This window comes from Lepisosteus platostomus, chromosome 23, assembly GCF_059453375.1.
Source record: "Lepisosteus platostomus isolate fLepPlt1 chromosome 23, fLepPlt1.hap1, whole genome shotgun sequence".
In the NCBI taxonomy this organism is placed as follows: domain Eukaryota; kingdom Metazoa; phylum Chordata; class Actinopteri; order Semionotiformes; family Lepisosteidae; genus Lepisosteus; species Lepisosteus platostomus.
This window is the reverse complement of record NC_142633.1, coordinates 10,254,786-10,272,121: the sequence shown is the minus strand read 5'-3', so window position 1 is coordinate 10,272,121 and position 17,336 is coordinate 10,254,786. Positions and strand designations below refer to the sequence as shown.

At 37.8% G+C, this 17,336-nt stretch overlaps 1 protein-coding gene across 1 annotated transcript in view; it reads left to right on the top strand.

The window, feature by feature from the left end:
• The window catches only part of LOC148642017 (leucine-rich repeat-containing protein 38-like), a 35,096-nt gene extending 29,719 nt beyond the window's left edge, over positions 1-5,377 (top strand). The window contains exon 2 of the mRNA XM_088617017.1: positions 385-5,377. Within this exon, the coding sequence (XP_088473143.1) occupies positions 385-632 (248 nt within the window). The 3' untranslated portion in view covers positions 633-5,377. The remainder of the gene's footprint in view (positions 1-384) is intronic.
• Positions 5,378-17,336: the final 11,959 nt, after the last annotated feature.

Here is a 17,336-nt window from a genome sequence, read left to right as displayed (position 1 = left end):
AGTATAAGGTTTCTGTGCCAAATTGAAAGTGGATTGTGAAGCCGCAATTTAATTAATGCCATGATCAAGACTTTAGAGTATCTGGGAGTCATTGCAGTTACTGGAGTTAATGACCGAAGACATGGAATGATAGTGAACATTACAAAATGATTTGTGTAAAACAAAGACAACTATCTTGGTGAGAGACATGCAACAGGAGGGATCTCTTGACCCTCACTTTTAATTAACTGCTGTATATCTGTCAATCCCACACAGAATTACTCACTCAGACAAAGTTCTAGGTTTTACATTAGCCGTCACTGTGGCTCATTCGAACAGCATTAAAGCTGAGCCCAGGGAGTGTCCTTTAAACAGTCCATGTCCAACCCTCTTCTTTCCCTGCAGGAGTGGATGGCATGGAGTGCTCCCTCCCGGTGGATGGGCGCAGAGTGGCACTGAGCCAGCTCTCGGTGGACAGTTTCCGCGAATGCCAGCTGACCCTGACCCTCACCGACTATCTCATCATCATCTTCTCGGGCATCTCTGTCTCGGTGGCTGCCATCCTCGCCAGCTTCTTCCTGGCCTCCACTGTGCACTGCTTCCAGCGCTGGAGCAAAGCGAACAAGAGCGATGAAGAGGACAGCGATGACTGAAAGAGGCAGAGGGACTGTGGGCGAAGCTCCCTTTGACAGCCTTGTTCTTCACAAAATAGGGATGAGAAGTGAGCTCCAAGGCTCCAGGTGATATCCGCCATGTCGGATCTGGTTGGTCTGAGCAATGAGAAGGGTAGTGCTGTAATTAATGAGGTAGTTTGAGCTATTAGTGCATTTGCTATTATACAACATTGACCAGGATCACACTAGAAGCAATTGGTGGGTAACATCAGATAGAATTAAAGATAGAATTATCTTTTTTATTCAGCATAATAGCTGGTGTTCCATAGCATCATTCCACCTGTGCAAAATGGTGTTTGTACTTTGACGTATGCTTCCGATCTTGTGCAAAAATGCTGGTGTTTGTTTTCACTAGAGGCAAACTGGATGCATGCTGGATAATAGAAGAATTGGTTGGTGGTTCACAGTTTGTCCACAGGGAACAAATCAGGCCCACATGTACTAGCCGTTAAATCATAATTAACAATGATACTTTTCTACACTTTTCGACAAAGACTCATTAACAACATAAAAACAACAACAGATGGAACAAACTAAATTTAGTTTGCTGAAAACAATGAAAATAAGGAACCCTGTACATTAATATACATTTTTTCAATCTGAGGCATGCATGCTCATTAGCAAGAATATACTGTACATTCGTTATCACTTATTCTTAAACAGCTAAACAGGAAAAGTATTTTATGCTGAGTGTATGTCTATGTTAAGCAGCAGTAATGTCATGAGTATTGTTCAGAAGAGGCACAGTTTCAAGGGAAAGTGCAATATCATGACTTAGGCTACCAGAAAATACCCGTGGGAAGTGTAATTACATGAGGTATGGCTCTGTGAAACACAGACAACAGCTAAAACTGCCCCTTACTGGTTCCTTTTATTTTCTGTATAAAATAAAATTAACGTGAAAAACGCGAAAAAGGGGTAATTAAAATAAATTAACCTGCCATTATTTGATCAGATTTCATATCAAAGGGATATAATCTGTTTATCATATTTTTATGTTGAAAAATGGACGTGGAAATTATTACTCGTTACTGGAGAAAACAACTTTAGTTCAGTCTAGAGCTCAAATAGATTAAAATGTTTTAAATTACAATCAAGCTTCAGCCACTTGCTGTGACATCTCATGAATTGCACTTTATAGGTGAAAATGGTAGCATTTTATACCGGTTCATGTTCCGGTTCAAAGAAATGAGATTGTCAGAGACTGCCAAAGATTAATTCAAAGTTTCAGGATAAAGTGAAAGTTTAGTGAGTCCTGCTGTACATTAAAATGTTATTAATCCCAGTGAAGTTACATATTACCTACATAGGATTTCTAAGTGAACTGCTTCTGAATTCATTTGAACTAATCAAAGCTGTGGAGTTAATACTAACTCTTAATAAAGTGTTAATGATCTGCGTAAGTGTGTAACATGCTGGGGTTTTAATCAAATTGGAGTTTGTAATGCTTAATTAGTAGGAGGTGCTATTGAATAAGTGACCTATTTTAAAGTGCTGATAAAGCATAGATATGGACTCATTTCTTTCATTGCTGCAAAGGATAATAACGGACCAAAAAGCATAGTCATGTATTTGTGTGTTGGCTTTTTCATCGCTGTGGCCAAAAGAGGTTTTAATCCTCTTTTGTAAGTAATTTCAGTGTGTTGTTTTTCTCACTCTTTTACTATTTGAAAGATTTAACACAGCAAACATATTATTCGATATATCCCATTGACTTGTATTGTAGCTGAAGATACTACTTGTTCTGAAAAAAAAAACAAGCTTTGAATTCATGCTCTCCACTTTCCAGGATGTGTTATTGTAATGGAGTCATTCTGATTTCCAAGAAATACATCAGTCTCGCTTTAGTCAAGGGGTTGCTAAGCTGAATTATTTCTTATCTGTGTTCATTTTGTGATCTTCTCCCTGAGGTTGAATTATTGTGATGTTGGGCTCGAGGCCTTTTTGAGCAATTGTGTAACCACATCTATGCTCTCCACCTGACTGAAAATACTGAATTGCTGGTATTTTACAAGAGCTGATGTTAAATTGCCTTGTTCAATATAGGAACAACCTAAGTTGCTAGAAAAACAGGATAACAAAGGGCAGGTCAAAAGGATTACAATACAAATTAGTCAAAATCGGCGAAAAATTCTATGAAAAAATAATGCATGGCATCCTTTCAAAATTTTCAAGTTTGGAAACTAAATGTTAAGCCTTCCTCTTTGAGTGCCAGATACAAGGGTTTAAGATACACACAATGATATTCGGTCCATAGAGAATACATGATAAATGTAATTGATGGGTACATGATAATGTCTGAAGGGTACAAAGTGGAAAAAGATAGTGGAATACATTTGATGGAATACATTTTCACTCTGCACATTATCAAGGGAAATAATACCATCTATGTTTCATTCAAAGTTACTTTTCCACATTGAAATAATAAGTTTAGGAATTCATGGAATATATATTAATTCCTACCAAACCCCCACTGTCCCTATTAGTGATCTTATTGGCAGAAATACGTGAAAACATTTGCTGCAATTGTTCTGACAAATTTAATATCATTGTACAATTACAGTAGGTCATCAGTCGTTTAAATCGAAAGGGGTCAAACATTTTTGTGGTGGTCTTATTTTAATCACTTTATCTTCTACTAATTAATGTGCTTAACAGAGTACAGTACATTAAAAAATATGGTAACATTGTAAACCTGTGCTTGATAGTTGATCAATTAGGCAGATGGTGGGAAATGTAATTCTAAATGTTAGTCAGTATTACAGTGTACTGTGCCCAAATTTGAGCTGCTTTGTTTTTCGATAATCCAGAAACAAGTTCTCTACTTTCCTTTGTAAACAAACCATTACAATGAGATTGCAATAATGACTAAGGGATAGGATTCACTGCATGACCTGAGCATATTCATACATATGTCTGCATAGTCCTCACATATTCTTCTATTTAAGATAGAGCAATTGTTTGCAACCCCTAAATTGTGAATGAATCATCCATACGATCTGTACATGCTGGATAAATTTGTAACCTGTAACAAATCCTTCGTCTTGTCCAAACCTTTCCCTTAATTTCAGATTTTAAGCAGAACTATGGGACACATTCAAAATTCAGGTACAACTCAGTGCTGTAACTTACAAGGTAGTCGCTGTTGTTATCTACAAATTGCTCCTGTGTGTTCGTATCTTGTACCCCCTTGTACAAAACATACCTAACTCAGATTACTGTGATTATCTGGATTTGTTAGTTTTCATTTAAAATATTCAGTATTAGCTTGAAATGTCAAAGGACACTGTTTGGCAAAAACCTGTCCTCAAGAGGTATGAATTTTAAAAGCAGAGTAAGTGGGTTTTAGGCAATTACAGCGATTGGAGTGCAGTCTGTTTTGTTAAACGTAGACAGTTTTGTTCAGAGAGCTGCAACACGTGCTTATATTGTTTGGAATTGGAACCCGCCAGTCTGACACTTGGTTAATTAAGGAAGGAAAACACTTAATCTTACTGAAAAACAGTGCATACCTACACATCTAGAATGCCTGTCTTTTGTATCATAGAATTAGGCTTTCAATCTATGTAGCCAATGTTTAACTACTGTGTAGTTACCATGGTCTTAATGTACCTGTATTTTGAGTGTATTATGGTATGTTTTTTTATTGCTCTTTGAATTTCCTATAAATTCCTTTTCGTTCTATTAATTTCTAAGTGTTGCATGCCACCGCCACTCCCCTGCCCCCATGAATTTATTTTATTTTTATTTATGAGAATTTATAGCAATGAATATATAAATGCTAAAACAAATGAACTTTTTGACATGTAATTTCATTATTTTTGATTCTACTTTCAGATTCATATGTATATTTTTTTATAGAGACAGTACGGAGTGAGTCCTCCACAATGTTACTTTAAGAAAACCTTGTAAGACTCCCAGAAATGGGGACTTGTGTCAACTTCATTTTCTTGCCCAATCTCCTTACTTGGTTCCTATCCTATGGTGTGATCATTCTCTAGTATTGTTATTCTTATTTATGCCCACAAGGCTCAAGAATAGGAGAAACAACAGGGAATGGCCATTCCTTTTGGTACATACATCAACACATACTGTAATACTAAGCTGTTTCAGAAAGCAAAATTGCTTCTCTATTAAACTTCCTGGCAATCAACTTTGGACAACCTTTTCAGATTTTTCCTTCCTGGATGTTTATTTAACTTGGCCAATGGCAATCTTAATAGAACCTACAACAGAGATTGTACTGTACATTGTAGGATATGGAACCAGTGAGAAATGAAACAACAGGAATGGGCAGATGTGGAAATTAGTCCTCAGAGATGGTACAGTATACTTAGTGTGAGGCCCTTTTCATAAAGCATTGGCATGTGCAGAAATTTAGTGCATCCCAACTCTTTATGAAGATCTGCCCAATATGATACTACCAAGTACACTAATTGAAATTCCAACAGAGAAGAGATTAGGCAAACCTTATTAGCTAAGATTTCTACATTTGTGAGTGCATCTCTAGGTACCATCTCACCTTTGTTATGACTATTAATATTATATTGTTCTTAGCATTTTATACTGTTCCTATTTATACCAAAATGAACTCTTTTTGCTTAAGTAATATAAATCCCAATAGCCATGCTGTAAAAATATTGAAACACTGTAAGATCAAGGTATATATGTGTATATGTTTAGTAAAAAAAAAAAACAAAACCAAAAAATACATTTTTTAAAGACTCGCTTGTTGAGCTTGATTATTTTCTTCATTGCAGATCATCGTAGGGGTCCATTGAAAGCCATAACAGCTTTCTGACAATCCAGTTTTACTGATATGTACAATCAGAACATTAGAAAGACCACAGATAAGAAGGGACCTTTCAGCCCTTTATGCTCAATTATTTCTCTTTCTTTACCACCACCACCACCTCCGAAACAGGAGAATTTAGAGCAGTCAGTCAAACCTAAACTTGTATATCTTTGGAAGGTGGGAGGAAGCCAAGCATCTGATGGAAACCCACGCAAACCTCTCTTCTTCTAGTTTAATTTGTACAATGAAAAAATGTTGAGGTGAGCATTTTAAAACAAGCTCACACTGGGTAGCTCGCTTGAGGTGGCAGTGAAGGAGCTGGACTTTAACTGAACCTCTGATGCCACAGCTTTTTTTTACTTCTGTAGCGCACAGGTGATTTATTTCCACTTCTGAACTGTCAACGTGCTGTAACATCTCCCTCTGCTCATTGGAGCAGCTACATCAGGGAACTGAGATTGCAGAGTGTTGCCTCCCTAACCCTCCCCTCAGGTATAACAACATATTTCACGCCTTGGAGCCATGAAAGGACTCATTACTCACCAGAAATAACCTCTTTTGTGCAGCCTGTGGAATTTTACAGACAAAATGTGAAACTAAGAAAATTGCAGTTCATGTGGGATATTCAATGCCAATTAATCACAAATAATGATAAAAATAGCAACCTGCAGACAGAGAAAGCACTTGCCAAGAATGTGTTTAAATGTTTTGAGAGTGTTTCAAAGTTATCGTGAAAAACCAACCCTTGTACAACAAATTTTAACGGGGAACTTCAGACATATATTGATAGATGCACCAGCACATACAGTAGATAGATGAACAAATACATTAGCAGATATTCTTAGATAGGTAGCCATCCATTCATTTTGTAACCACTTTGTCCAATTCTGGTCCAGGGCAAAGACAGGGCCTATCTAGCCAAGCAACGGCCATGGGATGGGGTATGGGGTACATCCCTGGATGGGATACTGTTACCATGGCAGGGCGCAGACACAAACACAGACACACTCACTCCAGGTCCAATCAATCTACTGTACCAGTATGGCTTTGATCTGTGGGAGCAAACCAGGGCTCCAGGACAAAACCCATGCGAACATAAGGAAAACATACAAACTCCATGCCGATAGCACCCCAGGTCTGGAATTGAACCCTCGGCCCCTGTGCTGGGAGAGATCAATGCTAACCACTGCATCACTGTGCTGCCAATAGATTAATACACCCTACTTAAATACACTTGACAAATGCTTAAGGGATTTAACATTCCATAGGGGTCACCATCTGTCATTGAGACAGAAACTCTTTAATGAAGTAACCTCTTTCAAGATTAGCAGATTGTGAATCTGTGCTGATAATCAATCAGCGATGTGCAATGCTTATAAGGTATCAAAAGGCAACTATAAATACCTCCCTTAGAGCTGCATCTAGGAGTTGCCTATCAGCCAGTTGAATTCATACACTTTCCCTTAACCTCAGTCTAACCCAAAGAACCCAAAAATAACACTTTTGATATTATGCCAGTCACAAACAACAACAACAACAACAACATAAAACAGCCAAAATGTGGTTTTCTTCCCACTTTGCGACTTCTCAGGGTGAAATTAACCTTTACATTGTAGCTCGTGCAAGCTAACTTGAACCTCATGAGAAAGAATAATTAATTAAAATCACTGGTGGAATATTATATATCTCACTGTCTTAATAAGATCAAATTGCTCTAAAAACTCCCAGAGTCTCATTTGATTTTTTCTTATTAAAGGGAATGATGAGAGGAGAGTAAAATCCCAAATGGCAAACAATCATGTCTGGGATATTGAGACACCATCTTGCTTGATTTGGCAGTGTCTATGAAGAAGGATTCCCCTTCCAGCTTCCCTTAAGCATATCCAATGCCATTTACAAGCAAAATGCACACAGCCCTACAACATCTGCAAACAGTATTTTTTTTTTTCATTTCCCTTCTGTGCCTTTGAGCCTAATTTGTTTTACAGGGACTGAAAATCAACAGTCAGCTGTGGAGCCTGCTGAGAGGCTCTCTCAAATTCACTTGGAGAGCTCTTCCATTTATAACGAACAATGCTAATAGCTCCTAGATTTCATGCATCACAGTTGAAGAGTTGTCGTAGTACTACCCATTGAGATATGTCACCTAACATTAAGGTCAAGCAGGGGAGACCATGACCTAGAAGGTGTCTGAAATATATTTCTTCCATGTTTGACATTCAGATTTCCCTGCTTCAGGCACGTCTTAGTAGTCATTGGCAACCCAAGCCAGTCTCTTTGTGGAAAGCACTGGTTAAATATGCTTTTTGTTCCTTGTTGTTTAAAAGAAAAAAAGCAACGTTCAAGTTGCAAGAAAAGCCACTCAACATGAATGGTGGTGCTTTGAGTTATAAGATTGAGCAGGAGACGTGAGGGCTCTGCCCACCTACAGTACAGTAGGTGCCTGTGGCACGAGATTATCTGGCAGGAGTGTTTCTAGGTCACATGTCCTTTGCATGCAAGGTACGTTACTTTACGATATCTGAGTCCTCGATGGGATTGCTTTGTGATGCCTAAAGTATCTAAAATTAATGTCTTGATTTTACTTTTAAACGCTGGATGCAAATTATGTTTAAGCAACTTTTAGTAATTATTGCCTGAAATCTTTTACAAGAACAAGGACAGTACAATTTGTTTTGCACCCCTCCCCATACACACATACTGTAGGACACAGGCACCACACTTACTTTTACTTTCTCTCCAGCTATATTCCCTTTTAGGGTTCAGTGTAAGGGGCAAAAAGGTAAGTACAGTATATGTCAATGTCTATCTTTAGGTCTTTTTCAGTTTTCAATCTTTCAGAGAAAAAAAATAATTGTAAAATCAAGAACACTTCATTTCTGTTCTTTACATTTAAAAAAATGCTTTGGTAATCACTGAGATGGTAATAAATGCTGAACATAACTAACAATATGGCTAGGTGCTTTGAACAGAGATAATGTCCACAGAAAAAAAAAATTAAATACTGTTTTATATGTCAATACATTATACCCCCATATCCTACTGTATGAACCATATGCTGCATATGTTGATATATGAATCGATACTATTGTACAATTGTGTTGTGTTATATGAAACAGAAGGAGAAATACCCACCCCCAGACCCCACACAAATATATTAAGATTCAGTACATTTATCTAGAAATAAAAAAATGGAGCATGTAAAAAAGGAAGGGTCAACGGATTTAAGCATTTTAAAACAAGAATGTAGTGTATATGACAAGACTGCAAAGCTTGTAAAAATTTGTGTAAAGCATGCACAGTATCTCTGAATTGAAGGAGCAATATACATCATTTATATTTGTGTCCTAATTACTGAAATTAAAATGTAAATCCTAACCTTTAAAGCAGGCACAGTGGCAGAAAGGTACACAGATTTCACACCACAGTATACACACTACTGTTAAATCCTTACATTGTCACTTCATTTCAATGTCTCCCCTTCTCTACAAAGAAGGCAAAGCAGAAGAGAAATCGGTACATAATTAGAATTTATTCTCTGTGAAGACTTGTTAACTGCCAATGTAGTTTTTAACATACAAGTGAATTGTAAAGCAGACAGGCAATCCTTAGTAGGCTCTCATGTCTTAAAAGAAGCATGAAATACTCAAAGGCCCACAAGGCAAAAATATATAAAACCATTGTATTGCAAAGGCCTGCTGCAGATGACCCTTGAGAAGGAAAAAGGGAAACCATAAGAAACAATTTTCTACATATTGCCTTGTCATACTATTGTAAAGGCAGACAGACAGGATAGAAACAACAATAAAAAACAGAGAGCAAGGATTCTCCTTCCATCCATTTACCTCGTGCTGTCACCATGGTTACGCTGCCAGAGGCTTGGTGCTCTGTCAGGCCAAAATGGCACTGCAGTAGGGAGAGCACAGTGAGCTCACAACACAAATGTGTTGTTGTGCTCTCCCGGCATTGTCAAGACATGGCATTTTCTGACTGCGTGGCCCAGCATGTCTAGTCTGCCAGCATTCAAAAAGCCTTCTCAAATGTGTGAAAATAATTATGCTGCATTCGGTAATGCAGGGTAGGACTCTAATTGGAGTGTGATGCTGCTGTACATCTCGATTTTTGTTTCTCTGTACATCAGCTGTGACCTGCAATTAGAACACAGTATTCTAACACACTATCATCAGCTGTGTTGTCCGTCCCTTAGTATAGTTTTTGCCAGTGTTGCTGACCTTTGATCTCTTACTCTCTGTCTTTCCCACTCTCTCAGTACAATAAGGCAGAATGAGCATTTTCCCCATTTAGATTAAAGGCTCACTGTGCTAAACTCTTGTACAGTGATTACCTATTTGTGTGGATTAAAACTAAACCCTAATACTGCCAAAATTATATGCATTGACTTTCTATGCACACTAATCGCACATATCTTGTTTGAAATACCATAACGATACAACTCATTCTTAGTCTTCAGTATACGATTGTGCACAGGACCTTTAGTGTGTTAGTATTGTGTAGATGAAAAGACTTTGCATATACCTTTTTTTTGCACGAAGGTACAAAAGAAAAACAATTCATCATGATTACTGATTCCAATAATCTTACAAAATACTTTTAGTCTCAGTTACTGTCATTAGAGCTTGATGAATAAAAGTTTAAGCAGTTTAGAGCACTGTAAATAGCACATTAGTGGGAAAGTGGTATGGCTGTTAGGACTGCTGCCACATGGCTCTTGGGTCCTGGGCTCCATTCCAGCCTGGGTCTTCTTCTGTGAGGAGTGTGCATGTTCTCCCTATAGCTCTTCCGAATTGTCCGTGGCCCTGTGTTGGGCTGGTATCTTGTTCAGGTTGATAGCATTCTTGTACTCTCAGTCCAGCCTTGTACCCTTTAATTCCATTATAGGCTCCAGGTTGCTGCATTCCTCAATGCCACGAGACGCTTTCTGATTGGAAGTTGTTGGGAGCACGTTAATAAACATGCCCCCTCACACCTTATCAGGAAAATAAAGGTTTCAATAATAGTAAGAACTTGTTAAGGTAATTATGTTCCTTCACCTTGTGACTCCTCTTTGCTAAAATGTCCAGAGTTAAAAGTTGTAGCTGTTGCTGGTGCTGAGTTCCTCACCAGAATGGAAGAATACTTTCTGTTAATATCAAAAGTCAAATTAATTCCAGATACTGGGGTGTGTTGGTCGCTTTTTTTTTTTGTGGGCCAAATTATTAATGTACAAGTTTATGAAACAGGCAGCTCTGTTAGGTGCACTGTTTGGCAGTAGCCATTTGGCAGCACACTGTTTCAGCTCAAACATAATTTGTTTGTGATTGATAAATCATTAGATGACCAATCAACTGAATTGTAATTAACAAACAGTCAGGTAAGGTGATTAATGAGAACCAGAAAAAACAATAGTTATCTAGCATTGTGTATGCACAATCCTATGGTAATCTCCCATGTTTTTACAAAGTAAAAGTGCACCCCTGCTTTAACAATAATGATCAAAATTAGTGGGGGTGCTTGAGCACTTACAGGTACAGCACACACAGAGCTGGTGCATATGATTCGAGGTATGAGCGTGTGTTCAGCAGAGCAAGTCATTGTAAAAAGCAAAGCAAGTGAACTGAACACCATAGAAATGCAATCACAGGTTATTGTACACACTTCTAAATTAGAATAAATTAGGGTATCTACTACAACAGACGTTCTTTTCTTTTCATACATCTGGAGTTATTGAAGACCTTCATGGCCTCAGAGTTGGTCACGTAATGTATGAACTCACTAAAGAAGGCCTTACAAGTGGGACAGGAAGTAATGCTACACCTTAATAGATGAGTATGAATAATTGCACAGAGGCTCAAGGAAAGAGTTGGGGTGAAAGGGTTAGATTTCAGTGTAACACGAGCAGCATTGGGCTGGGTGCTAGCTTCCATTCAGGCCAGTTGGAAAGCAATCAACTTGACATTCAATTCAGTAACAAAGTAACTGATCTAAAATTGGGCCAGGTTCAGGAGGGAGAAATGTTATTGCACAAGACCACAACCCTGGAAACTGGGGGCTCAAACCCAGGCTAATGCAGTTTATAGGATACATTTTACAGCCCTTGGGGATGTTTAACAAAGATTTCTTTTAGAAAATAAATGTGTTTCTACACATCTCCTCTTTCCATAATAGGTACTCCGTCAAACATTTCCTCTTACACCTTTGTTTTGAGGGTTTAGCAAATGATGTTAAGCTAGGTAATGCAATTTTAGCATAGCAGAGAAAGAAAATATACAATTCCCTGGCAGAATAAAATTAGTATTTTACAAAAGGCTCGGATTTGTGCTATTAGTGTATGAATTGCTTATTAAGTATTTTGCATGAATCTGAAAGTGGAAATGATTGTATTTGAAAATATATTTAGCCAGATTTGAAATATATTTAGCAAGCAAGCACTATCAGGCTAGTGAATGTTGTGAATTGTTAGAAGAGGGATAAAGTCTGGGTTGGCATCACATTTTAAATACTTAATTTATCCACCTACCTCTGCTTTCTCACTAAATATCTGGGTTTAGTATGAAACACAAGTGCCTCCTCTTTCTCATGAGCAAGTCCTACCACATTCACCTTAACAGTATAAATAAGTTAGCTGTGTTATATGTATAATTATATATCATGAGTGCTCAATTTATTCTACAGTTCTAGTGCACCACTGTAGTTAAAAATAACAATTAAAAATGGCTAAAATAAGTTTTAGGTTCAGTATGGTGAATTTTGTTTTTCAACATTTAATAACATTTCCTCGGTGCGGAACTAAAGTATTTTTGCAGCTGCTTGCACTGAAAGCTTCTGCAGGCCGGTAGACACATTAGAACTTGTAGCTGATGTTAATGATAACAATTTTCATTTAAAGCCAAGCACAGGGAACTTGGGACCTGTTTTATCAGCCATGCACGACCATGTAATAGACAATTATCATAATTTTCCTGTTTTCCACTTGATCTTTTTTTCTCTTCGCTTACACTGCCAGTATAATAATTTCTCCCCAGGCCCCCTGTTGATAACTGTATTTCTAGGACATACTGTATGCAGTGTCCTCTGAATTTATTCATATCCTAGATGAAATAGGAACAACAAACATCAAATAGCAGAAGGATTTAAAGATTGGATAATAAGTTTTCTTTAAAAAATCAAAAAATGTTCTACGGTAACTTTAACAGAATTACAGAGAACTTATCAGTATTACTAAAAGTCATATTTGGCATAAAGTCCAGAAACACAAAGCTCATCTGACCTCAAGACATTGTTCCAGTTGTCATTTAAATGATGTTTATTGAGTCTCAATCCCTTCTTTTTGATGTTCGACCCCGAAGAGGTCTTTTCCCTGCAACCTACAGTAGATAAGAGTGTCACATTCATGTAAGTGAAATTGAATGGTATTTTTGACACTTTGTATACTGAACATGCTACTGTGTATTGGGGATTTTCATCTGTTGTCTTTGGATTTCCGATTGCCTAGTAAAACAGTTGTTTTATAACCTCTATTGGCAAGATACTGTACACTTGCGTCCTCTTTCTGGCAGGGAGACCACTATATCAGTAGCTTAAAATGTCTTAATAATGGCAATAGAAATAGCCATTCTCCAGCATGTGGACTGTCATTTGTCTGCTGTCTCACTGGCCTTATGATGCATGCTACTAGTGAGTGTGTTACCTCCTTTTTTTAACCCAGGGAAACAGGAAGCCTTTTGCATTCCAAATGCTTCCATTCTATTTCCGCAGAACAGGTTGTTACTATGGATTTGTTTTTCTTTATTTTTATTTCAAAGAATCCATAGATGATTTTCATGATCTATATTACTTTGCTTTGTACAGTGTTAGCATGATTACAATTTAAAGACACATTAACCATTCATTAACTATTTCTGCTATTTTACATCATATTATTTAATCCTATTTCCCTGGTGGTATGAACAAACCTGTAGGGCACTGTAGAATGTCAGTTTTATATTTTTATTTGATAAGCAATGCGTGTGATATAAAGTGAAAGCACAGAATAGGTTTAAGGATGTTTAAGACTACAGTTGGTCTGAGTGCAGGACAAGGTGGTAATTCCACAGAAACTGCCAAGAATCTACCAAGGCAAACTTGGATGACTAATACGATGAACATTGTTGGCTAATTATTAGGTTCTACTCAATAAATTGTGAGAATGTATTAGTGAAGTGTCCTCTTTTTTTATTTCACAATTGATGATACAGCTACAATGACACTCCTAATGTTTAGGCATGGTGCCAGCATGTGTCATTCATTAGCTTATGGTGTTTTAGATCCACAAAGGCACCTCAGTGTCCTCTGGAAAAACACCTTCAATTAATTAATGGAACACTGCCAAGTGTGGTCATTTTAGTGCCTGCTCTGCATTGTTCATTAGTTTCCAGAAAAGCTGAACTGAAATGCAAAAAAAGGTACAAAAATAAACACACTCTGCAGTAACAAACAAAAGCAACTTAGATTGAGGCAGAAACTGGAACAATTTCTGAGTTTTTCTTTGTAGTTTAACCCCTCTAGTTTAAGTATTCACAATCTGATTAGTTATCCACAGCCAAGGCATTTTTAACATTTTTCTGACTGTATTTTTGTGGTATTTGATTAAGTGATATGCTAGTTTCTTGCTGCTGGACAACAGCATGAAAGAATTTAACACATGTACTGTACATTAAGTCCCAACAACATTACAAATCACACAAGAATAGCATGCATTCGGTATGCATTCCATATTTAAAATTTTTCAGCTAATCCCGTCCCATCCTTCTAGTAAGACTGCCATCAATCGAGGCTGTGATGACAGTAAAGTATTCTGGGGTTGAATATGCAGTTCTGTTTGATTATTCTGGATGGGGAAGGTAATGGAAGTCAGACAGCCAGATGTTGCTACTGAGAGTCTATTCAATTAGCAGTGGGTTCCTAAAATACTGTCCAATGTCCATTGATTTTGTGTATCTACAAAATGTCCATAGGACAATTAAAACATTTTTACATTTTTTAATAAAATATTTGGTCATATTCTTATGTACATGTGTTTTATCAAAATGTACTTTAGTAAAAGGTAAAAAGTATAGTTTCAGCATCATTTATTGTCATTGATCCTATAGAATTTAAATGTTTGACAAATTCTCTCTAAATACTTTTATGGTGATAGAGTTACCAGGTTCCGTGACCACAAAATGGATAACTGCCTCTTAGATGTGGGCTGCCATGTCATAACGTGTCAGACGTATAGACACAGACAAGCACACATTCACATCTAGGGAAACTTTCCCAGGAGCCAATTAACTTACTAATTTGTTTTATGACTGTGGAGGGAAACCAGAACAGCCTGAGGAAATCCACATGAACATGGGAGAACTCCACTCCAGGATTTCAGGTCTAGAATCGAACACTGGGCCCCAGCACCACAACACTGCAACACAGGGCTGCCTATATGATAATGATGATTAACACTATAAGGGAGGCTTCTAGATATGCAAAGGTAGTGAATGAATTCATGGTGTCACCAAAAATCATCTTTAAAACTCACAAGAGAGTAACATTTATGTTCTAATCACTAAACTGACATTATACATGGAAATATTAATAATTTTCTAATTAGACAGCTACAATGCTTTATATTTTCTTTTTATTTTATAAAAGGAGGTAAGTACGACAAAGTGAGTTTCATATTTCTGTACATTTTAGTCTAATTACAGCTGAGACTGGACGTACCATGTGATTGGATGAACCACACAAGTTCTCCTTTTATTGCTGCTACAAATTGTTAATTCCTGAAGTTGATTGAATTCCTTAATGAATATCGGATCTTCTGTGATTCATGCTTGTTCTAATATGATACAGCTGCAATGCAGTGACCTTAAAATCACAACAGTAATTATGACTGATAATTATTATAATCTGGTTTGGAAGATTAAATAATATAGTATCAAAGGATAAGAAGGAAGTCTAAATACATTACTGGGAGTCCATAAAGAAATTAGAGTCCACAATCATGAGAAATGGTGGGTGCAAATTATTCATTATGATGCCCGGTAATGATCACTTTATATTATAATGCATCATCATTGCTGCAGCAGAGTGTAGACAGCCCATACATGGCCAGCTGAAGTCATATGGTCAGATTCATTGTAAGAGTTCAGTTTATCAGAGTTCCATTTATTTGTCATATGCACAAGTACAATGTAATGCTTACTTGCACATATGCTCATAGGCATTCCTTTATTGCTATAATGCTTTGATGCACATAAGACAAAACAACAAAAAGTGCAACCGATTTTTTATTTTAACACACATATGTCATGCTTGCTTTGCAGAAAATCGACCTGTTTCGTGGATTTTGGATGAAAACAGATTAGAGACATAGACAGTGTAATGCTTTAAATCTGGAGTGCAAGTACATTGCTGCACTTATACCACATCTCTCTTTGTGAAGGCTAACAAGGCAAAATGTAATAACATATCTTATTAAATAAAAGCAGAAATAAGAGAATATAACATTCAATCTCTGCATTTGGGCCCCCCATCACTGACTGATCTCTGAGGTCTTAATCTGCATAGTCCAGCCTTTTAATGTGGGGAGTAACTGTAAAAGTATGAGCCCCCTCTTAGCTCTGCACCAAACAGAGATTGGTCTTTTACTTCCAAGTCACGACATTACTGAGACATATGCTATTGTACTACAGATTCAGGCTGCCTTTGCTGGCTCAACTCAGATAATGAGGTCCTTAGCAAGGGAGATCTTAATATCCTATACTTAGAGTAGTAATAACATAACAGTTGCCATAACAAACTAATTCTACCTTATGGAACCCATTTCACTTGTAATGGCTTATAATATATATTATTTTAAGACCTTAAGTTAAGAAATTTAAGGCCTTGTTGATATTGCAATTATTGTTATTTCTTGTTTGTGATTAAACACACAAAATAACCTAGACCTCTCAGGAACATGGAATCTCTCTCTGAAGGGGAGCTGTAAAGGATTTGGGTTGAAGAGAATCCGTCAGAACAAAGTGGTCTGCTTGTCTCCTCATACTAGCGTGCAGGAGCCCTAACCAGGATGGCTGGATTCGTAGTGACGGATTTCTCAGTCCTGAACCAGGGAGAGAATGCATGTATTGTGCTCTGGGGTAAAGTCTGTCTTTTCTCTTCTGCCTCTCCAATTCAGTTTGGGTCTACAGTTCGTCTGTGTAGAGCACCCCAGGGCAGTTAGCCTACCCTCTCACTCCTGCTAATAAAGAACCGGTTGGATCATTAATCCTATCATGCACAATACTACCAGACAGCAACTTCACCATTAACAGAATGTGAGTGTGGCCTCTTATTATCCTGTCCTTAAAAGGATCCCTCTATTTAATGATAATAATTGCTTCCACTTATATAACGCTTTTCTGGACACTCCACTCAAAGCGCTTTATAGGTAATGGGGACTCCCCTCCACCACCACCAATGTGCAGCCCCCACCCTGATAATGCGACGGCAGCCAAAGTGCGCCAGAACACTCACCACACATCAGCTATCAGTGGGGAGGAGAGCAGAGTAATGAAGACTATTTATAGATGGGGATTATTTGGAGGCCATGATTGGTAAGGGCCAATGGGAAATTTGGCCAGGACGCCGGGGTTTCACCCCTACTCTTTTTGAGGAGCACCCTGGGATTTTTAATGACCACAGAGAGTCAGGACCTCGGTTTTACATCTCATCCGAAGGACGGCGCCTGTTTACAGTATGGTGTCCCCGTCACTATACTGGGGCATTAGGACCCACACAGACTGCAGACCGCAGGGTGAGCGCCTCCTGCTGGCCCCACTAACACCTCTTCTAGCAGCAACCTTAGTTTTTTCCCAGGTCCCCCATCCAGG